The sequence below is a fragment of the Chlorocebus sabaeus genome, chromosome 15, assembly GCF_047675955.1.
Source record: "Chlorocebus sabaeus isolate Y175 chromosome 15, mChlSab1.0.hap1, whole genome shotgun sequence".
Classification (NCBI taxonomy): Eukaryota; Metazoa; Chordata; class Mammalia; order Primates; family Cercopithecidae; genus Chlorocebus; species Chlorocebus sabaeus.
This window is the reverse complement of record NC_132918.1, coordinates 70,837,545-70,861,163: the sequence shown is the minus strand read 5'-3', so window position 1 is coordinate 70,861,163 and position 23,619 is coordinate 70,837,545. Positions and strand designations below refer to the sequence as shown.

At 41.1% G+C, this 23,619-nt stretch overlaps 1 protein-coding gene across 3 annotated transcripts in view; it reads right to left on the bottom strand.

Moving 5' to 3' along the window:
* RARB (retinoic acid receptor beta) overlaps positions 1–23,619 on the bottom strand; it is a 769,451-nt gene that overhangs the window by 126,795 nt on the left and 619,037 nt on the right. For all 3 annotated transcript variants that reach the window (XM_038002334.2, XM_008009295.3, XM_038002336.2), the window contains one exon: positions 10,344–10,492. In XM_038002334.2, coding sequence (XP_037858262.2) covers positions 10,344–10,492 — 149 coding nt within the window. The remainder of the gene's footprint in view (positions 1–10,343; positions 10,493–23,619) is intronic.

Here is a 23,619-nt window from a genome sequence, read left to right as displayed (position 1 = left end):
AGGAATGTAAGATATAAGACAGTTTTATTATTTCCGTGGTTTTACACAGGTACGTGGGTCAGGAGGGAGGCAACTGTAGAGAGTGGGAAGACCAAGGGCTCTGAGCCCTGCCCTGATAAAGAGAAGCTAGAGGGGGCTGATGAAGAAGGAAAGCCTTCCCAGACAATTTCATTTCATATCACCTCCAGGAGAAGGAAATATGGAAAGCTCTCTAACTTTTCTAGTAAAAGGTGGAGAAAGAAAGAGGATAATTGCAATAATAACAGACTTTTAGTTTGTTATAACAAAAACAGTAAATGAAAGTGTTCTAGATATTTTCAAACAACAAACAAACAAAGCAAGCATTTAAACAAGCATTCCTGAACGTTTAACTATTAAAAAATTTATAAGCTCCTTAAAACCACCAAATTAAATAAACTATTTTTACCACGCCAACACAAGAAAAAAAAAAAACATAGAGTTGCAGGCTAATTCAGAACTCACTCCTCCGTCCAACTTCCTGTTTATTCATACACCAGAAGAAAAAAAAAGACAGATTTTTCGGCTTTTTCAATCCAAAATCAGTTCTCAATTTGTTAGAAGAAGAAAAGTGTTTTCTCCTTCAGTAGGATTACTAGGAAAAGCTAGATTGTCATTTCAGCTGTCTTGAGGTTCCTCGATATAGAGGTAGATTCTCTAAGTTGAGATTTTTCTTCTCTTTAAAGCACTAACAACCCTCAGTACTCTTCCATTTCAGTATATCATTCCAGCCACTAGTTCTTAAGAGTTTGCCTAAAGATAGTATCAAAGAGAACATATCTTTTGCAATGAAGGTTAACTGAGGTAGAAGGCAGAAATTACTAAGAAATGAGCTAGACTTTGGTCACCAAAGACCTTGTCCTGCTTATAAATAATTCCATGAATGTTTACATGAAGGTATCATCTCAAGCCCTATGTAATTAGATGCAATTCATTATATAATTAGATAAAATGTATGAAATTAATATACTGTTTGCATTATTATGCAATTATGTCTTATTACACGTTATTTATAACTACACTAATTGCTGTATAATTAGATATAACTTACGATAAAAGCACATAAGCATTAACGTCCTACTATGTGCCTCCCTAGCACTGTGCAAAGCCCTAGTAATAAGGCTGTGACAAGAGAGACCTGCCCAGCCCTCCTGGAGTTTATAGCTGACATTAAACTAATGACTTGGTAATAATGACTTAATTTCAATTGTGTTAAATGCTACAAAGCAGAACAATAGCAAATGTAAAAGAGGGGGACCTAACCTGGGGGTTCCAAAGGAAGGCTTCTCTGAGGAAATGATATTTAATGAGTCCTTTTGCATGTCTTTAATATCCTACGGATCCCTAGTTGTTTACACAGGTTTATGCAAAATAAATGTTAACGGAATGGATAGATATCCATTTTTCCACGTAACTCTACATAGGCAGTTTAATTCTGAGCCCTCTGGCCTTCCAGCCCCAACTTCAACTTTTGCCTGGAACATTCCTCTCCCCTTCCTCATCTGGAAAATGCTTATACATCTATAAAATCACATCTTCTATAAAAGCCTTTCATGAATGTGTCAGAGGGATCCAAGGCTCCTTCTCTGTGCCCATCAACCCCTTAGCTATAATTGTCACAGCACATGCCACACTGTTTCCTTGCTCATTCGTTCATCCATCCAACGAATATTTACCATTTACCTGTAATCAAGGAGCTTCGCTTTAAAATGCATTTTAAAACTTTTTTTTTCCTTCTTGTTCTCAGCCTTAAAACGTACTTAAAACTTTTTGTTTCCCTCCCTTCCCACCAGACACGCTCTTGTACTACTAGCTTATCTAATTAGGCACTTACTTAGAAGTTCCAGGAGCTAATTTTAAAACAAACCAGGTATGGAGACCCAGCTGTGACACTGCAGAGATTACCTCACAAGGGTTAGTCTACAACCCGGGCATTGCTGAAATGACGACAGGCTACGCTCCAGGTGGACCGTGCGACTCAAGACGGCCTCCGGGACAGAACACGCAGACCTTGCACCCAGCACCACTCCCACATGCCCCCACCCCTGCTCCACGTTCCCCTTTTTAAGACCCTCTCCATAGCCTAAAGTTTGGAATGGTCTTTTACAGACTTGAGCCTGGTCATTCCCCAAAGGCCAGAATTTAAATCCTTTTACCACACCTCGCTTCTCATGTTTTCTGCCTCCAAGCAGCTAGCAGTTGGACTTGAGCCAGTTACATCCCTATTATTGGACAGGCCTGGTTCTGTGTATTTTTTAGGCACTGGGATACAGCATTGGAAAGAAAATACACACAAAACTTTCATTTCTATATCCTGGAGCCTGTCTCATGGAAGGTACTTAATAAATGTCTGATGAATGAATCAGGGAACACATAAATCCTCCATGGTTGGCAGATTATAACAACAGGGAACAGAGAGCCGCTTTTCGGGTCTATGAGGGAATCTACTCTGTGTCATCCAATATCGTAATGAACTTTATGGCAGGTTTCATAATTCATTTTAGCTATCATATGTGGCACACGGAGTGTCCTGTTTTTGCTATTGTCTTGGGTATGTTATTTTGTTCTTCGGGATCAATACTGCAGCAAATCCCTAAAACAGAAGCAACTATCAGGGTGAGGAAAGCTAAAAATATTCTCCAAAGCGAGCATCATGTTCATGTTTATCCACTCCAATTAAAAACAAGAATGTGGTTTTAAATGGCCTTGGTCAAATAAAATCATTAAGCTCATTTAAAGTATTTAATAGAAGTTCTAAAATTAAGTGCAGACATCCATCTTCCTGATTGCAAAACTTTCTGTGACCGAACATTCTGCTTGCTGTCTGCCAGGAAAACCCAGCCCAGCAGCCGAACACTGTCATGGAGATGAGGGCCTCCCTCTCTTCAGAGGCTAGCAAAACAAAGGCAGATGAGAAAAATGGACAAAATTAGCCCTGAGGGACTGAGGGGGCTAGTGGAGTTTAAACTCTTAAAAGACTGCTTTAAATAGAAGGCTACCAATGTGACCTTCAGCAAGCATTTCCTCTGCGGCCTTGTGGAGAAGACACGCCATCACGGCTGTGCCAGGCCTCGCCCTGGGGACTTCTGCAGGACAGGCTGGATTGTGGCCCCCAAAGGTTGGCTTAGGGATAGGAAGTTTCCACCCATCAAAGGCAAAATGTAGAGAACAAGGACAAAGCTGCATCTGGGAACATGCCCACGTGTGGGTTCTGCCTGCTAACTGTCTCTTGTTGGGACAGACTGACTGCCTTGTAAGCGCTTCCTTTTTAAATTTTTTGTTGCAGAGATGTCATTTCTTTTACGAAATGATCAAGACAATATGTTTTTTAAAAAATATGCCCCTATCTGTTAGTTTTAAATTTGGTGGCCTATGAAACCCCCACACTAGACCATAACACACCACTGCTTCAGACCTTCTGTCTTAGGGTGGCTGAAGCAGTGGGGTGTTTTCTAACAGGAAAAGCATTTGAATCCCAGCTCTAGCAAAGGCTAGCTGTGTGTCCTTGGCCAAGTTCCTTAACTACTCTGACCCTCTGTGACCTCATCTATAAAATGCGGGTCACGGAGCCTACCTTGCAGAGCTGTTGTGAGAAGTAAATGCACTATGGTTTAAAAAAAAAGAAATGCCCAAATGCCTGGTATACAGAAGGCACCCAACAAGCGTCGTTTTCTCCTTCCCTCTACTCCACACTTGGATGTGCAAACACTGGAGACCTCTCACTCCACATAACCAAGCCCTAACAAGAAATCAGTGCCATTACTGGGTTCACAGCTTTTATGTCTGTATTTGGCATGGGACTCAGTTCAAACTTGTGGATTTGCTTTCATTTTACAGATAGGCTAAGGCCCAGAGAAGTCAATGGACATAGCCAGGAGAAGTAGAAATGGTCTGAGAATCCAAGTGTTTGGTTTCTGACCTAAAATGCTTTCTCTCTATGACTCACACTGCTGGTTCCTTCTCAGCCATGAGATCCCACCTGACCCCCATCACATCAGGCCTCTTTGACCCCTATGAAATAGAATACCCCTAAATTATTTTTTATCAGACCATTCTGTTTATTGTCTTCCAAATTTGAATTGTTTATCATCTGTCCCTTGTATGAGACACTAAATTCCATAAAGAACTTTGTCATGTTCACTGTTGTATCTCCAGCACCCGGCACGGGGTCTGAAACTTAGTAGGTATTCAACAAATATATGCTTAAGGATGAATGACTGGTGAATAGGGTTGTCAGAAGAGACTTGCCCATCAAACTAGGGAATAATAGAAGACAGTATGTAATCAAATGCAAGCTCTGGTAGGCTCTCCCTTTTGCAAGGTGACTTTGTCACTTCTCCCCTCAGGAGGTAAAGTCTATTTCTTCATCCACAGAATCCAAGCTTAGTCATGTAACTCGTTTGGTCAAGAGGATATTAGCAAATGTGACGCAAGCAGAGGTTGAAGAGCGTTTGAGCACGGTTATTGTCTTCTCTTACTGATGGGAACCCATCCACCATGTGAAGAAGCCTTGGCTAGGCTCATGGTGAGCAACGACACGGGGAGAGGATCTGGTCATCCTGCCAAGGTCCCAGACATGCGAGTGAGACCATCCTAGACCACCTGGTCCAAGCCAAGTCATCCAAGACAAGAAGACCTGTCCAGAATGATAATGAATCATACATGTCTATTGTTTTAAGACATTAAGCATTTGAGTTATTTGTTAAGCAGAAGAAGCGAACTGATATAACAGCATAGAATATGTTCCAGAAACCTCTCCAAGGTGCGATGCCAGGTATTTCTGGAGGTAGCTCAATTACATGGATATTTCTAATTTCTCTGATTTCGGATGACAGGAAAGTGGGAGTTGAGTGTGAAAGGAAGGGTGGAGGAATGACCAGACATGGCTGAAAGCTTCTAAGGCATGGAGCCCTGGGCAGGTGGATGTGAACTTCTTTTAGCAGTGTGGAAGTGGAGCAGCAGACCCAGGCCCACAGCCCAGCAAAACCAGCTGGTTGCCACTTTTGGCATGAGAGCTTTGGGACACCAGCTTCTGAGTTTTAGAAGTTGTAAGAAGAATAACATCATCAAGGGCCAAATCTGGTCCACTGCTTTTGTAAACAAAGTTTCACTGAAACATAGCCATGCCCATTTTTTTTTTTTACATATTATCTACAGCACCTTTCATGCTACAATAACAGAGTTGGATAACGGCATCAAAGACCACATGGCCCTCAAAGCCTAAAATATTTACTACCTGACTCTTTGCAGAAACAATTTGGCAACCCCTGTACTAGGGTAATCCAGAGAGGCTCCATGAAATAGTTGGGTCTTAACCTGAGCCTTGAAGGAAAGAGGCAGTGTTATTTTGGTAGAAAAGAATGGAGAACTGCAGAAAGAACACTGCAAGAAGAGTACTAAGATTATAACTGATGTTACATCACTGTGTGCAAAAGTCATTATAACTTAATGATAAAACAAACAATAGGCTGGGAGCAGTGGCTCACACCTGTTATCCCAGCATTTTGGGAGGCCTAGGTGGGCGGATCACCTGAGGCTGGGAGTTCAAGACTAGCCTGACCAACATGGAGAAACCCTGTCTCTACTAAAAATACAAAATTAGCCGGGTGGGGTGGCACATGCTTGTAAAGCCTGTAATACCAGCTCTTCAGGAGGCTGAGGCAGGAGAATTGCTTGAACCCGGGAGGCGGAGGTTGCAGTGAGCCTAGATCATGCCACTGCACTCTAGTCTGGGTAACAAGAGTGAAATTCCATCTCAAAAAAAAAAAAAAAATCAAAACAATAACTAAGCATGTATGTGCCACTTAGTACCTATCACTTAGTATGTGCTAGGTACTATTCTATATGCTTTATACATAGTAAAAACATTTTATCCTCACAACAATACCATGAGGTAGGTAATATCGCCACCATTTTTCCAGATGAGAAAAAGAGAGAGTTGCACCAAGCTAGTAAGTAGTCTGGCTAGAATTCAAATCCCAGCATTCTCACTCTAGACTTCACATTCTTCAAAAGCTATAAAAATGGAAATGGAAAATATGATTAAGGCCAAAATTCTGCATTAAATTTTAGCTATGAGCAATAAGACTGTTTTCCAAAGACATTATTTTATTTTGTCCTATTATTTTCTTTTTAATATTGCTTTATTTTTTTATACTGTTAAACATTCTTGGCTAACCACACGGCACATTCATTTTGTGTGCTCTTTGTCCCCTACACAAAAACTGCCATTGCTCAGCTGGAAACCCCCTAAACGGGGCATCCCTACCGTGTGTCTAGTGGTTATGCTGCCATGGTAATGCTGTGTCAATATAGCAGCCACTGACCGTTCATTCCCAGACATGGACCACACCCATTTGTTAAATTCTGACCACCATCATATGGCTGCAGCAGAGGCTGAGACTGTCACCCAGTCCCGAGGAGGACGGAAAGTTCTCTTCCCCAAATAATAGTCAATTAGGTCATCCTGGCTATGACACGCAGGAGCCACTGTAGGCATTACTTCTTGAAGATATACCAGGCTCTGGGAGTCCTACTTTAGAGCAGAGGTTCTCAGCTTACAGTAGTAAACTTTGATTTCCAGCCAAAGGTTGGGCCAGTTTCTACAGGTCAACCAGGGGCCTGTGGTGCATCTGCTGGTATCCTAAAATGATATCACACACTGGGCCCATAGTAAATATCAAATTAAATACAGGCAGAATTCAAGAAGAAAAGTTGCTTCTGGATTCATTACCTTATTATATCACAAGGGAGAGATTCCTAAGAGATAGTTTCCAAAAGGATTAACCTTTTACAGATTACTAGATAATAACCTTTTCTAGAGGGTATTTTGGCAATCTGATTCAAAAGCCTTAAAAATATATAAAGCCACTGATCTAAAAATTCCACTTATACTAATTTATCCTAAGGAAATTTTTATCCTAAGGAAATTTTCAGAGATATACCTAAAGGCCATACATTAAAGTGTTATTTATAATTGAAAAACACTGTAAGCACCTTAATTAATTAGTTAAATAAATTATGACATAACCATAAACTACTATATTAATTGTATAACCATAAAAGCTATGCAGTTGCTTAAATTTGGGTCATAAAATATTATTAAAGATTAAGTTAAAACCAGTTACAACACAAAATTTCATTTTTCTGAAACAATAACAATATGCATATACTTACAGAAAAGCTGAGTTTTACAGGGGTTCTCTCCCAGGGTAGGATCATGGTTGTTTTAATTTTCTATTTTCATACAATAAATTCTATACTGTATTGATAATTTTTTAAAGTGACAATAAAATTATATTTAATTGTTTAAAAGTTATATTTCTTTTTCTTCGGCTGTTACATTTTACTGTTACCTCCTCCTGCTTCTCAGTTCTGTGAATTTTGTCACTCTATTTTCCCAGCAAGCTTAAATGTAGACCAAGTCTTTCTCAATGACCAGGGAGAAGGGCAATCCACCCACAATGTAAAAATTACCAAATTCAACTGGTTGCTGAACTCACCTGACCTTATTGGGTTTATAGCTCTGTTAAAAAGCTACACCATAATATGACTCTGTATCACTTAACTGAGTTTATCAAAGTTGTTTGTGCTGGTATGGGTTTTGTTTTTATTGTTTTTTTTTTTCCTAGAAAGAGTCAGAATCTCAAACTAAGGTCAGATAACTCACTGACTATAAGCTGATTAAAGCAGTTTGTTCTATACAGATCGTGAAACGGCTTCATAGGCAGCTCCTAGTATGTGCCACAGAGACACGTTGGATAATGATGAGAGCGGGTAAGCTGAATTGCAGCAGACCTCATTCAGATTTCTGGACATGAGATGACTTAACATTTTTCAGAAATAAAGAAGTATCTTTTCATTTACTTTTCAAATAAACAATAGAAAATGATTTATTTATATATTGCACAACAAGTGGACAAAATGAACTAGCTATTCCACTGAAACCTTTTCAAATCTCAGGATAAATTTAAGTAGGTTCTGCTAGGGGTTACCAATAATAAAGCAATAATTGAATGAACAATTGTCTTGCTTTTTAGTCAGTTGCCAACTGGTTGCCCATATAACTTTCCTGACTACCATGTCAGAAGCTACTGGAGAAAAGAGAATTGCCATAAAATAGCACAATCCCAGAGGCAGAGAGATCTTCCTAAGCCTTTAATGAATTTCCCAAAACTGGCCTTACCTTATTATAGTAATAAACCATAATAAATATGTTTATTTCAATGATTTGAAAAGACAGGAAAAACTCACAAAATTACTTTGAGGGGTTGAGTGACATTTATAGATTTGTTCTGTCTTTAAGCACCCACTATATGCCAGACTGTGTGTGACATGCTGGGCAGTGGAGCTAGGGTCCCCATCCGCTTTGTGTTCATAGGCAATCAGACATGCACTACAGTAGTCTAATTACAAAAATGACACCCATTCCCCCGGACCCTCCATATTTATATCACTTATTACTTTGAAGCTCTGCCCATTAAGAAATTGAGTAGGGCTGGATGCAGGGGCTCACACCTGCATTCCCAGCACTTTGGGAGGCCAAGGTGGGAGGATCACTTGAGCCCAGGAACTCAAGACCAGCCTGGGCAACATACGTGAGACCCCCATCTCTACAAAAAAGTTTTTTTCAAGTTGACAGATTAGTTTTATTTTATTTAAAAGAAGAACAAAAGTTGAGTTTATTTTCCTACCTACTGAGTCTAGGCTGACCTTACGACTTGCTTTGCCCAATAGTGTGGCAGAAGTGGTAATGAGATGCTTCTTAGCCTAAGCCTCTGGAGACCTTATGTGCTTTTGTTCTGTCTTCTGGAACCCTGCCTCTGTGAACAAGCCAGGGCCAGCCTGATGGAAATGAGGGATCACATGGAGGAGAGCTGAGTCTCCCCAGCCCACAGTCAGCACCCCCAGAAGCAAAGCCAACTAGCTAACCTACAACTGCCCAGAGATACATGGTGGAGCCTAGCCAAGTCCAGATGAACCATGCAGATGAGTCTGGCTGAAACTGCTGACCCACAGAATTGCAGGCTAAATAAAGAATTGTTGTCTTAAGCCATTTAGTTTTAGGATGGTTTGTTAAACAACAGTGCCTAACCAATTTATACAGTTCAGTGCTAACTCTGATAAGCCAAATACAAAATGCCATGGAGTACCTGTAACATTATTCCAACATGTTAACAATTACAAATGAATCATGCAATTTAGATGTATAAACAACAGATCTAAACAACCATCCAGAGACGACTTAAAGAAGTTATGTATCTAGGGAAGGGCTAGTTCAAGACAGCCATAGTTCCTTTGAGAAATTTTTTATGGATGAGTTAGTTATATTTGCCTTTGAAGTCATTGTTTCTTTTCTTTCTTGAAAAAAAGAAGCTCTTTCACTCAATTAAGACTGTTGGACTTGATAACAATTGTCTTGCCTGATTCAAAGCAGCCATATACTACTCCTTGATACATGTTCAGCCTCCAGTATTCTGTAGGCAGGAATTTTAAATCCAGCTCCCCTTAATTTATGACACACATACAGTAGCAAGTCCCTACAGGCTGAAAATCAAACTGTAATTCAAAGGCCACAGAGCTGAGGAAAACAGCCAGGAGATAAATCCCAGTTTCAACCTTGGATTCCCTGCAAGTTGATTCAGTGGACTGTCAGTCATATTCAAAAATAAAATAAAACTACAGACACCAGACGGCACGTTCTAAAGAGAAACAGAATGATACTTCTCAAGATTCTTCCAACCAGTTCTTTGTTTTTATTTGTTTGTTTTTTGAGACAAAGTCTCACTCTGTTGTCCAGGTTGCAATGCAGTGGTGTGATCTTGGTGGGCTGCAACCTCTGCTTCCCAGTTTCAAGTGATTCTCATGTCTCAGCCTCCTAAGTAGCTGGGACTAGAAGCACCAGTCACCCACGCCTGGCTAATTTTTGTATTTTTAGTAGAGATGAGGCTTTGTCATGTTGGCCAGGCTGGCCTCAAACTCCTAACCTCAAGTGATCGCTCACCTTGGCCTCCCAAAGTGCTGGGATTATAGGCATGAGCCATCACACCTGGCCTAGCCAGTTCTTATCATCTAAAAAGAATTGTTATGTGGGGGTATTTTAAGGGCCTTAAAACCTTTGACCCTAATCAGTCATTTGCAGAAGTTTCTGAATTTTAAACCAAAGATCTATAAGGAAGTAATAAAAATCACCGAATATAACTGAATTCACCACACTGATGGGAGGTGATGTTACACATCCAGCCCATTTTTGGAACTGGGTAGGTCACCTCCAGAAAGTACAAGGAGAATGAGAGTTCATCAGGCACAGAGGTATGAAAACTCACCTTACATCCCTCACAGGCGCTGACCCCATAGTGGTACCCTGATGATTTGTCCTGGCAGACGAAGCAGGGTTTGTACACTCGAGGGGGAGGAAGTGGAGATGGGGGGCTTGGGACGAGTTCCTCAGAGCTGGTGCTCTGTGTTTCAATTGCTATAATAGAGATGGGGTAGAGGGAGAAAAAAGAGAAGATGTATTTTAGTTCATTACTTTTTTCAACAGTGAATTCATATGCTTCTGCCCCAAATTCAGCAATAACACTAGCAGGGATGAGCTCATAAAAACAGCTGTCATTGTAGGCCCAGCAGCGGTGACACTGACATTGATGTGGTGCTCTACGGTTTACAAAGCAGTCTCATACATCTCTCAGTTGTAGTCCACAGCTCACACAGCACTGTGAGGGCCATGGTTTTTATCACAATTTTACCCACAATAGAAACAGAAACTCACAGGAAGGAAGCGACTTGTCTAAGATCGACAGAGCAGTGGTAGAGCCAAGACACAAATTCAGATCATCATACTACAAACCCCAGTAGCTTTTGATTCATGTAGAGTCTCAAATGACTTGACTTTGTTGCTCACTTAACCAAAAGTAAATTTCCTTTGGGCCAGGCGTGGTGGCTCACACCTGTAATCCTAGCACTTTGGGAGGCTGAGGCAGGTGGATCACCTGAGGTCAGGAGTTCGAGACCAGCCTGGCCAGCATGGTGAAACCCATCTCTACTAAAAATACAAAAATTAGCCAGGTGTGCTGGTGTGCACCTGTAATTCCAGCTACTCAGGAGGCTGAGGCAGGAGAATCACTTGAACCCAGGAGGCAGAAGTTGCAGTGAGCTGAAATCGTGCCATTGAACTCCAGCCTGGGCAACAGAGCAAGACTCTGTCTCAAAAAATAAATTAATTAATTAAATTTTTAAATTTTCCTTTGGACAAATGAAGAAAATGCCCAAATTATTCATTCAACAAGTGTATTGGGATAGTCTTCATTAATAACAATATGGGTAAGACCCTTGCTACTCAAAGAAGGCTCCTTGGGCCAACATGCATCAGCATCACTTAAGATCTTATTAGAAAAATAGTATCAGGTCCCAGCTCAGGCCTGTGGAATCTGAAATCTGCATTTTGATGAAATCCCCAGATGACTAAATGTACAATTAACATTTGAGAAGCAGTAGGTTAAACCTAATGATGACACAGAGTGGTGCGATTCACTTTTAAGTCATGTTACTCTTTAATCTAGATTTAAAAAACACAATCCTCTATACTGTTATCTAATCACCCAAATTCCATGGGAAATGGGAGTTCACAAAATATAAGAACGGGGTGTTCTCCTACCCCTAATTCTCCAGGGTTGTACTCAGAATCAAAGCAAGAACTGACTCTACTTCTATCACAGGTAAACATGCTCATAAAATAAGACGGAAATCAGGAAGGGGAATTAAAAGTGGTTAAACAGTGTTCCAGAATCCTCTAGTCTCTAAATTGCTTTTCAATACACACTATAGTTCCCAGAATATAAAGTTTCCAGTTGCCCTACTGCTTATAATCTCCCAGAGTAGATATTCTCCTGACTGGATTATCCTGTAGGCAAGCATTTAGCAAGTCAAGTTGACTCTACCCACTACACTTACTGTTAATCCATCCCCATATCACCATGCTGCTACCACACCATGCTAGTAGTCCACCATCACCTCTCACAACTGCTGCAATAGCTTCTTCATTGATCGCTTCATGCCCCTTCTTCCTACCTAGGGTCTAGTCTTCAAACAAGCAGTCAAGATAGTTGTTCAAATGTTAAAATCCATCTCTTTCACTTGCCTATCTAAAGCCCTCCAATAGTCACCAATTAGATCAAAGTCAGACTCCTTAGTACGTTCTACAAGGCTTTTAATCACATGGCCTTTTAGCAGCATCATTGCCTTCAGTGAGTCCCCTAATTTATTGAGTTCTACATAATTGGCATCTATTCTGTCTTCTGAATAGGCCAAGCTCTCATACCAACGGAGGTTATTGCAATAACTATTTGTCCTTTCTGGAAATTCTTAGACCTTCAAATATCTGGTTGTTTTTCATTTCTTAGATCTCAAAGCAAATGTTTCCTTCCCAGAGATGAATTCTGTCATTAAAATGCCCCTCTCCATTCCTGGTCACTCTGTCTCACTATTTTATTTCCATAAAACCCTAACCAGTGTTCAAATTTTAGATGTCTGTATATAATTTTGTATTCTACATCTGCCACCCCCCATACTCTGAATGTTGAGTTTCAGAAGGCAAAGAAACTCACCTGCATTATATACACCTGTGTTCCAGGACTAGAAGAGGTCCTGGCACATGGCAGATAATCAGTCAGTATTTATCGAATTAGCGCATGAACTTTTTCCTTTTCCTTTCTCATTTTGAGCACTAAGTGCCCCCTCTAAGTTGTTAAATGAGAAAATTGAACCAAATGGCTCTTACAGTCCTTTGCTTCCTTAAAAAAGTAATTAATTAGCCCTTTGGAACAGAATCAACTATAATTATAGTATTTTCATAATTCAGAAGAATCTTGGAATGAATTCATTTGAGTAGTGCAGGTCCTAGTAGAAAATCTATTATAGTCTTTACTGGTTAGAACCGAGGTATCTAGGATGAAGATAGCAATCTTGAGTACATTATTTCTGGCAGATAGGAAGCCCTTACTTTGAATAAGTTGGCACAGTGGTAGCAACTGTTTTATAGAAGGGTTGGCATCCGAGATGTCACTAAAGCTTATCAGCTATTAAGCAGTAGATGCAAAAGCCTTCTTCACACGGAACTAATCAGCTTCACTGAAAGCAAATTAACAAGAAAACACTATTTGCTAAAATTACAAAACAATGTATCACTCTTTGTTCAAAATCTAAGAAAAAATACACACAGAATCACCCACAATCTTTTTCACTGTGTACGACCTTCCAGAATTTTTTTCTATGCACATAAACATTTCGAGTTTGTCTACTAATGTGGAATTATACTGAGATTGCTGGGGACTTTGTTTAACCTATGATGTCATCAATTTATATCCTTGTCGATAAATATTTTTCACAGAAAACATCCATTGTGATGAACATCTTTGTGGCTAATCTCAGCACATCTTTATTTCCTTCAAATACACTACTGAAGTGTATTTATCAGATCAAAAGTTATTTTATAAATATTTTGTTTTTAATGCATGTTGATAAACTGACTTCTAGAAAGGCTGTGTGGATTTACACCCCTGATATCAACGTAAGTGATCCCCTCCCCAGATGCCTCTCAGACCTTTTGGAGTGGTTTGATTTGTGTGCTTCTACTTCCATCCATGTGCTTCCACAACTGACAGAGTCATGTCATCACCATTACGATCAGTCTCCCATTGAGTTCTTCACAGAAGGAAGGTGGGGAGGGGTGTGTTTTAAGGTCCTACTCGCTCGTATAGAACAGCTAATCTGGCTTGTCTAGGAAAGTTGTAAATAGAATTCTGGTGGGGCTGGAATCAGCTGTCAGAGCTATGCCCTGAATTTCAAAAGTGGGTAGTAATTTTCATAAATATGCCACTTCAAACACATGCACTGAAGGGAGTCCAGCATTTCATCTTCCCAAAGGAAACAAAATTGTGCATAATTTAACACCCAAAACACTTGGGGCAAAGCACACAAAAAAACGTGAAGTCTACTGGACGTTAAAGATCCCAAAACATTTTGTGAAGATTGGATCTTTTCCTATGGATAAGAGTCATTTATAACAAATGAATGAATCCAGAAGGCTTTTCCTGAACGGTTGCCATGAATGAAAATGTTCTGTTGTAAGTAATCAATAGTGAGAGCCCTGGACTTTTATTTAGGTTGTGGTGATTTCACCAGTATTCTAGGAACTTTCTCATATGAGTACAACAGATTCTCAGACTGTTCATGTGTTCAATCATTTGTTTGGCTGAGTGACATAACATGCCAGGCATTGCGCTATATGCTATGGACAGTGATAGTATATAATCCCTTATCCTCGACAAATTTGGCCTAATAGAGAATAAACCAACAATTACAATACAGTGGGTTCCAAACTTGGCTGCACACTAGAACTAGCTGGGGAGCTTTTAAACGTCCTAATGACCAAGTTGTATCCCAGATCTATCATGCCAGAATGTCTGAGAATGGAGCTAGGAATTGTCCTTTTTAAAAAATATTCTCTTTTAGCTGACTGTAAGATTTAAAACAGCAAAACAAAACAAAAAATAAAAATAATTAAAGGTATTCCCAGGCGAATCCAAACTGAAGTAGTTTGGGAACCACTAACATAATGCCAGAGAGAACTACAGGCCTTATTTATCTCAGGAGAAATCAAGGGAGACTTCCAAGAGGAAGTGATCAGGCTATGTTTTTAAAGGATAAATTGGTTCTTTCTACTATTTTTATAATTTGAATCCCACAAATGTCATAAATGAACATAATTTGAATGCTACAAATGCCACAAAAACGGAAAGGGAAAAGTGTTATGTACGATCCCAGACAAAATCATCTTTGGAAAAATTTTCCTACCGTTAGCAAAAAATTAAGTATTTGACTATATATATATATTTTCAAATATCACCCTCAAAATTGATGGTCAGTGGTCTTTTATTTCCTCTATGTGGCCTATAACACTGAGAACAACGCAAGGAAAAAAAACATTTTCAGTGGTATAGTCCATCAGATCACCAAAGCTTGCCTCAGGCGAACACGCCAAGACAAGTTCTAGAATTACAACCAGGATATGGCATCAATATAAAAGATTTGTACTTTAATGCAATCTCTTGCCTTTTTGGTAAGGTAGCAAAAACATACTTTGGCAAAATTTCTTAGAGCTCCTTTTCTTTTTCTGCCTTCCTCCACTACCACCGCACCCCCCCCACCCCCGGCAAGAAAGTCAGTGGGAAACAAGCAGGGGGACAGCACATGGCTTTCCTTTTACCAGTCATTTTTGGTATTTAAGGTAGATACAGAGTGCTCAGCCATTGATCTGTTCACTGTCATCCTGCTTAAATCAATAATCTATTAGTCCCTTTAAATTATAGTTAGATTCATCAAAATACCTTTGAGAGGCCTCAAACATTTTGTTCCTTATTCCAGGCAAGCACAATCAGTCTATGGAATGATAAAATTTTTGCTTGAAAACTCTGCCGGCTCAGCAGACAATGTGTTCTGTATTAGCTCATTCAGCGATCTCAGGCAGGCCAAAAAAGCAGTTTTTAGACTTCCCAGGGGGGAAAAGAGGCTTGTGTCATTCAATAAAACAACTACACTGCAGCCATCCTGATGTGATTTCAGTTTGGAGAAGCAGTCTTTGAGGAATAATTCGGATCTGCTTTTTGTCTCCTGCTTTTATTTATTTCCTTGCCCACTTAAGGACTTATTCAGTTCTGTTTGCTGATTGAATGCCCAACAAGCAGCAGCCTCCAATGTGGCATCCAAACTGCTAACCAGATGGGCTGCCCTGCTTCGTCAGGGAACGGGCAAGTCAGAAGAACTTCTGCTACTCCGGTGAGATGGATGCTTGGCTCTGTGGGTCCCCGCCCAGAGCACAGTCAGCACCAGTGATGCTGAGAGGGCTGCTCTGAACTGCACACAGGAGTGGAGACAGTGAGCCTCAGGGAAGATGAGAATGAACCAAACCTGCAGCGTCGTCGGAAGCTTCTAGCCCCTATTTTAGACCTCTCCACCCCCACAACATACAGATAACTATCAGTAAGGGAAGCAAAGCTAGAATCCCCTTCCTTGTATAATAAATTAGTCATGGGACTCATTTGCCTTTAAATCAATGTTCCTCGAAGTGTGGTCTGCAGCAGGAGAATTCTTGAGATCAGAGAGGACATTTGCTTTAAATTCGTGTTTTTCAGACTATCAATGGTGAAGCACCATTTCTTAGTCTTTTCCCCAATCCCTCATGGATTGATAAAATTCAATACAAATGAATCTCCAGGAAATAGGAGTCAAGGAAAAACAAAGACGTCCAAAGCACGAGCTCCAGCTTTTTAAAAAAAATTTTGATTTAACAGATATAAAATAACCCTGTAAAATAGCTGCAAAAGTTTCAAAACACTTGCTCTCAGTGTCTGAACTTCTCTCACTGCGGATGGGCACAGGTATCCGGATTGCATTTTGAGAAACAGTCTTCTAAAAAGACTTCAAACTCAGAAGTTGTTTGCAGACAAAACAAAAACAAAGCTAAACAAAATCTCCTCCGACTGGGATGGTACAAAAGCAGATTTCCCGAGTTCTCACTGATGAAGCTTTCCTAAACACTGCCACGACTCTCAGGTTGATTCACTCCCAAAAGAAAAGAAATTAACATTGCTGCCTGTTAAGAGGACTTGGCACTTACGAATGTAACTCACCTGAGAAAACACAGTATAAATGTCCTTGTTGTTACAACACACCTGAGTGTCATTTAAACACACAGAAAGTCTTCGACAATAGCTCCCTTCACAATTCCTTACATGCTTGGCATTTTTCTAAAGGTTAGATTAAGTAGCAGATAACATTTTTAAGAGAGCTCAGTATACTTTTTTTTTTTTTCTTTGTGAGAGCTAATTTACGGCTGGCTAAACCATGTTGACAGATTTCAGGATTTTAGGTTGAGTCTGATTACAGGCAGGCAGGCAGGCATCATGCATTAGGAAAGCCCAGCCTTTTTACTAGAACCTTCTATGATTAAGACAGTATTTTAATGCACTCACTGGGCAGCTGAGCTTTAAAAGAAAAAGGAGTTGTAAAGCAAAAGACATTTCCTGCATGGCCCTAGGGGAATTTTGAGCCCAGAACTCCGAATCCCCGTAGAAGGGAGTAATTTCAGCTAATTAAGGGAGAAGAGCAAAGTTGGATTTGGTCAAAATGTTCGTTTGGACTTCATTTTTGTTGGCACTAAAGAAGGCCGATCTGAATTTTTTTCTCCCTTTTTCTGTGGATTCACTGCAGGGCTGCAAAGCCTACAGCTCACATACATTAGGAAGGGAGTCAAAGGAAACGCCAAAGTTCAACTAAAGTACAAGTAATTAGAACCAGATTCTCCGCTGTTTGCGTGTGCGCATGCGTGTAAGAATGTGTGTGTAGACATTTTATTAAAATGTAATTTACATGCATCCAAACATTTGGGGCACGGAAAGACTCCATACTGTCACTCACTTAATTTTTATGTCGCCTTTTCAGGAGAGGATCTGCTTTTAATCATGTTTCAGGAGAAACGGTTTCCACACACATGGGTTTTGCAAATCTGTGAATCGCATCCTGAAATTAGGTAATTGCCAAACAAGAAAACCTCTGCTTTGAAATCTTGCCTTACTCTGCTGCTGGCTTTGTTATTATTAAGCAGCTCCAAGATTAGTCCCGGGTTTGGGGTGGCCAGGGAGGGAGGAGGATGGGGAGTGAAGGAAAATATCATTGTGGGGCTTTGGCAGTCTTGACTCAGTAACCTGCCCGTGACCCTGAAGAAGTGTGTGTTTGCCCGGGTCACCAGGGATCCTGGCCGAGGGCTGGAGCTGGGTTGTGAGAAACCCTGCTTTTCTGACCACACATGCAACAGGTGCTGAACATAGGCAGGAGACAAAACGAAAGGCTAGGGGAAAGATTTTGGTTTTGAGTCTTTAGTAAAGCCTTGCTCTGCAAAGTGTGGTCCTGGACCAGCAGCATCAGCATCACCTGGAAACTTGTTAAATGTAGAATCTTGGCCCGGCACAGTGGCTCACGCCTGTAATCCCAGCACTTAATCTGAGGCAGGCAGATCACCTGAGGTTGGGAGTTCAAGACCAGCCTGAGCAACATGGAGAAACCCCCGTCTCTACTAAAAATACAAAATTAGCTGGGCATGATGGCGCATGCCTGTAATCCCTGCTACTCGGGAGGCTGAGGCAGGAGAATTGCTTGAACCCGGGGGGCGGAGGTTGCAGTGCCCTGAGATCATGCCATTGCACCCCAGCCTGCGAAACAAGAGTGAAACTCCATCTCAAAAAAAAAAAAAAAAAAAAAAAAAAAAGGAGAATCTTGGTCCCACCCCAGAAATGCAGAATCAGAATAGGAATCCTAACAAAACCCCTTGATCATTTTTATGCACATCGACGTCTGGGACACCCTAACATAAAAAATGTCTTGTTATTGTCCTAACCTTCCTGTAATTCCATTTTGCTGAGTTAATTTAGCATCAGAACTCTGTCAACTTGCCCTTTGCACAGGTCCTTACTAAATACTCCACCTTGTTAAGTACTTAATGCATTAAGATCTTCAGGCTCTGTGTGTTTATGCTCATCATAAACCAGAAGTCTCCGTTCACTCTCACAGAATTTTGGCAGTGGCTTTTAGTTGGCAGTGTGTTCAAAGTTGTACCAGAAGAGCCTGAACTAAATAGTAATTACTATTTACTGAGCGCCTACTGTGTTAGGGGCCGTGCAAAGTGCTTAATAGACATTAGTTCATTTACTCCTTCCCCATACCATGTGGAGGAGAGGGAGAACTGCGCACCTTAGAATTAGGAAATTTAAAACACAACAATGCTTTCAGCCTTTATAAATGAGATTTACATGACTTAATATGTTTACTATTATCTCACCAAACCTCCCAGCTTTTTAAATTCTCATTTTCCATCTCCTTGATTTATTTCCTAGGCTAGGAAGTTCACAGGGTTTGGTCTGGTCAGGCCCACTTACTCAAATTTGAGAACTGCAGAACTTTGTAATTCTCTTGCTTTTAACTCATGGTTATAACTTTCCAAACACTGATTCAATTCAAGATATGGTTAAATTTGATAAGATAGTTTGGGCCTTAGAAAGAGAGTAAGGCTCAGGACCCACTAATCACTCTGTATTGTAGCTATACCTGTCTGGGCTCATGGCCAGCAACAGAAGTTATTCCTGGGACCGGCTTTTACCATGGGAAGTGCTGTCATATTATCATAAGGTACCATGACACATTCAACACCAACATTTCATTTTTATAATATGTGTTCTCACCACAAGGAGTATATTCAAAAATATCTCATAGGTTGTTTTGCATGACGTTTTAAACAGACGTTTTCTATCACTATTTTCTAGGACATACTAAGATAGCTTATGCCAGGGTTCAAATAAATCCTCTCTTACAGTCACTTAAGAGGCCAAAACATCTAACTGCTTATTAATAATCTGAACGTGGAGGCATCAGAAATGAAACTGCATTAAGTGAACAAATGCTAGAACAGGTCTCAGTAGTCACGTGTAGATGAAGCTAATTGCTTTGCAATATTGAGGTCCCCTGAAGAGTTTCTCTCAACATCAAGTGACTCAGTTCCATATTTCACTTCTATCGGGATTCCCATAATATTTACAAAAGGAACTATCACACTAATAAATGACATTATTTTATCTGATCAAATTTCCTGCACCTAGGGTAGGTTAAAACAGGAGCATTAACATGTATATCACTTCAGACATACACAGTCACATTCATTTCAGATACACACACACACACATTCTTTGCTTATGTACTATATACCTATTTGAAAACCACATTGGTACCAGCCTGACAGAAAACTAAAAGGGAAATGCTTGGAAGACAACAATGAAATTATGTTCTGTCACATACTTTGCCACTCCTCTAAGATGTAAGGAAGTTCAAGTGTGATTAATTACACTACAATTTAGACAAAACCCTCTTTTTCTTAATAAAATAATGCTTGGCTTACTCAGAATTTTGCTGCAAAGAAATTTTTCTGTTTTGTTTCTTACAGGTATGCACCATATGAACAGCCTCAAAATAACTTTGAAACCGATTTAATCCTCACTGTGTGGGTTTTCTTGTTCCTAAAAAGAAAGAAAATGCCATGAGCCTGCATAAAATTGTGTGGAGGAGGTGATGGGAAAGTGGTAAGCTTTGCTGCCAGGTGGACCTGAATTTGAATCTCTCTTCTGCCACTTACTAATGGCCATAGAGTTTCATTTCTCTGAGCCCTAGTGTTTCTTTGCTGAAAATGAAGATAATCCTGATTCCTGTTGGTAAACCAGAGACAACGTTTGCACTTTGCCTGACACACAGTAAGTGCTCAATAAATGATAACCAACACTCACCTCCACCTTTCCCCTCCTCCCACAAACACATTTCCCTTCCACCTTCCTTAATCTAAAGCACAGTTTTTTGTTGTTGTTGTTTTTTGTTTTTTTTTTCTGAGATGGAGTTTTGCTCTTGTTGTCCAAGCTGGAGTGCAATGGTGTGAACTCAGCTCACTGTAACCTCCGCCTCCTGGGTTCAAGAGATTCTCCTGCCTCAGCCTCCTGAGTAGTTGGAATACACAGATGCGCGCCACCACACCCAGTTAATTTTTTGTATTTTTAGTGGAAACTAGGTTTCACAATGTTAGCCAGGCTGGTCTCAAACTCCTGACCTCAGGTGATCTGCCTGTCTTGGCCTCCCAAAGTGCTGGGATTGAGCCACCATGCCCAGCCGGGCAGGGGTTTTTAGCCAGCACCGTTTTGTCTTTCATGGGACATTCTGCAACATCGGGAGACATTTCTGGCTGTCACAACTTGGGGCTGCTCCTGGCATCTATAGGTAGAGGCCAGGGACGCTACAAAACATCTCACAATGCCCAGGGCAGGCCCCTTCTCCACAATGAAGATTTATCTGGCCCCAATTATAGATAGTGCTGAGTTTCAAAAACCCTGATCTAGGCTAAGGATACTACTGGTGGGGAGACTCTGGGACCAAAGAGTGGGAACAGCAAAGAAAATACTACAGCTCTGGAGAAATGGCAACTGCAGAGTGCTACAGTGCAGACGGTATGAGCTCAGTTCCTAATTCTGCCTCTTACTAGCGGTCACTTGTCCTTCCTGATCCTCAGTTTTCTCATCTGAAAAATCGAGATGACAATCACGCTTACTACATTGCAGGGTTTACACTTCGTAAACTACAAAAAGTGTAAAAACATATACAAAGAATAGCTAATGCTTTATTATTAGACTATCTGGGGAAAAGGGGACTAAGTCCGTATCAATAATGCGACTAATATGGTCACCACAGAAAACAACAGAACCATCTCTAGAGTCTAGTCAAACAACAGTAATCGCTAACACTCATGGAGCATGCACTGTAGGCTAGTCATGCCCCTTCACTCTATTCTAAGCATTTTTAATCTACTAATTCATCTAATCCCCAGAGTGACCCAATAAGAGAGTAAGTCTTGGCCAGGCACAGTGACTCACGCCTGTAATCCCAGCACTTGGGAGGTTGTGGCAGGTGGATCACTTGAGGACAGAAGTTTGAGACCAGCCTGGCCAACATGGTGAAACCCCATCTCTACTACAAATACACACACAAAACAAATTTGTGGTGGTATGTGCCTATAATCCCAGTTGCTTGGGAGGCTGGGGCAGGAGAATTGCTTGAGACCAGGAGGTGGAGGTTGCAGTGAGATGAGATCGCACCATTGCACTCCAGCCTGGGCAACAGAGCAGGACTCCGTCTAAAAAAAAAAAGAGAGAGAGAGGTTTTTAGTCTTAGTATTTCTTTTTGACAGGCAAGAGGAAACCAGAGGTTTTAGTGTGGTTAGGTAACTTGTTCAAGGCCATACAGCTGGTAAATAAAGAGTGTGGACTTGAACTTAAATGGTCTTAAGTTCAAGGGACTGGGTCTGACCCCCATGCTGAGAGAAGAGTATGACATCCCCTCTTAGGACCGTGCAGGACTCCTGTCACAAGCAGCTGTCCCTGGCAGGGAGTTTTACAGTATGCAGGGTATGTCTAAGTCAGACAGACAGACACACTGTTATCCCAGCATAAAGAACAAAAGTAAAACTGGAAAACTCAAAAGAAAGAAGTTAAGGAGACAGAAATAATGCCGTTTTTTCTTTCCAGTCAGAGCAATAAAGTAGGAAAGTCCCCCAGAAGCAAACGCAGGAATTAGAAGGCACCACAAACACACCCACTAACCCCTTCTGCACCTTCCCTGCTGAGAACCCGGCCCTCAGCAGGGAGAATGGCAGCAGCTAAGACCAAGATTCCAAAGGCCTCTGGCGGCAGTCCAACGGCGTGTGGCTGAACACCGTCAGGAGCAGTCACTCAGGCCAAAGGGAGTCTGCACACCACCAGCTTCAGGGCTCTTCGGGGAGGCAGAGGAGGAAGGGACTCTGAGCCCCCAGCCCCTATGCAGGTTCTCCTTCCCTCACCTGAAGGCCACATATATTTCCTTAACCAAAATTTATTTGGCATATGAATGAACTCAATATCCAGAATTGGCTGTGCAATAGCTTTTCTGTCACTGTCTACAGAATTAGCATGCCCCATAGGCTGGGCGCGGTAAGCCAGCACTTTGGGAGGCCGAGGTGGGCAGATCACGAGTCAGGAGATAGAGACCATCCTGGCTAACACGGTAAAACCTCATCTCTACTAAAAAATACAAAAAATTAACCGGGCGCGGTGGCGGGTCCCTGTAGTCCCAGCTACTCGGGAGTCTCGAGGCAGGAGAATGGCGTGAACCCGGGAGGCGGAGCTTGCAGTGAGCTGAGATCCGGCCACTGCACTCCAGCCTGGGTGACAGAGCGAGACTCCGTCTCAAAAAAAAAAAAAGAGGGGCTGAATGACTGTCTTCCCAAGATGTCTGGGGGTTGGCGGGGGAGGTGAGAGAAGTAGACAGTGAACATCCTTAGTGTACCCTCTAGTTGGCTAATATGAAAATTATATTACTGCTGGAGCTGAGCATAATGCATCAGTTCAAAGCATGCAATTGATATTTCATTTGAAAAGATTCTGGGCCAGGCGCGGTGGCTCAAGCCCCTAATCTCAGCACTTTGGGACGCCAAGACGGGCGGATCACCTGAGGTTGGGAGTTTGAGACCAGCCTGACCAACATGGAGAAACCCCACCTCTACTAAAAATACAAAATTAGTTGAGTGTGGTGGTGCATGCCTGTAATCCCAGCCACTCGGGAGGCTGAGGCAGGACGATTGCTTGAACCCGGGAGGCGGAAATTGCGGTGAGCTGAGATCATGCCATTGCACTCCAGCCTGGGTAACAAGAGCGAAACTCTGTCTCAAAACACAAGCAGAAAAGGTTATCAAGTTTCTATATAGAAGTGTTCAAATTACAGGAATGCTGCCTTGTTGGTTATTTTTTTCTTTCAGAGCAGTGATTCCTAGATATGAGAAAGCTAAGAGTTTCAAAGTACTTTAGCATTATTTCTTTTTTAAAAATGTTAAGAAAATTTTGAAAAAATAATTCAAAGACATTTTCACCAACCTTCCAACTGAGAGCAGTCCCCCAAGGTTCAGGTCTTTTTTGTATATTCCCAAAA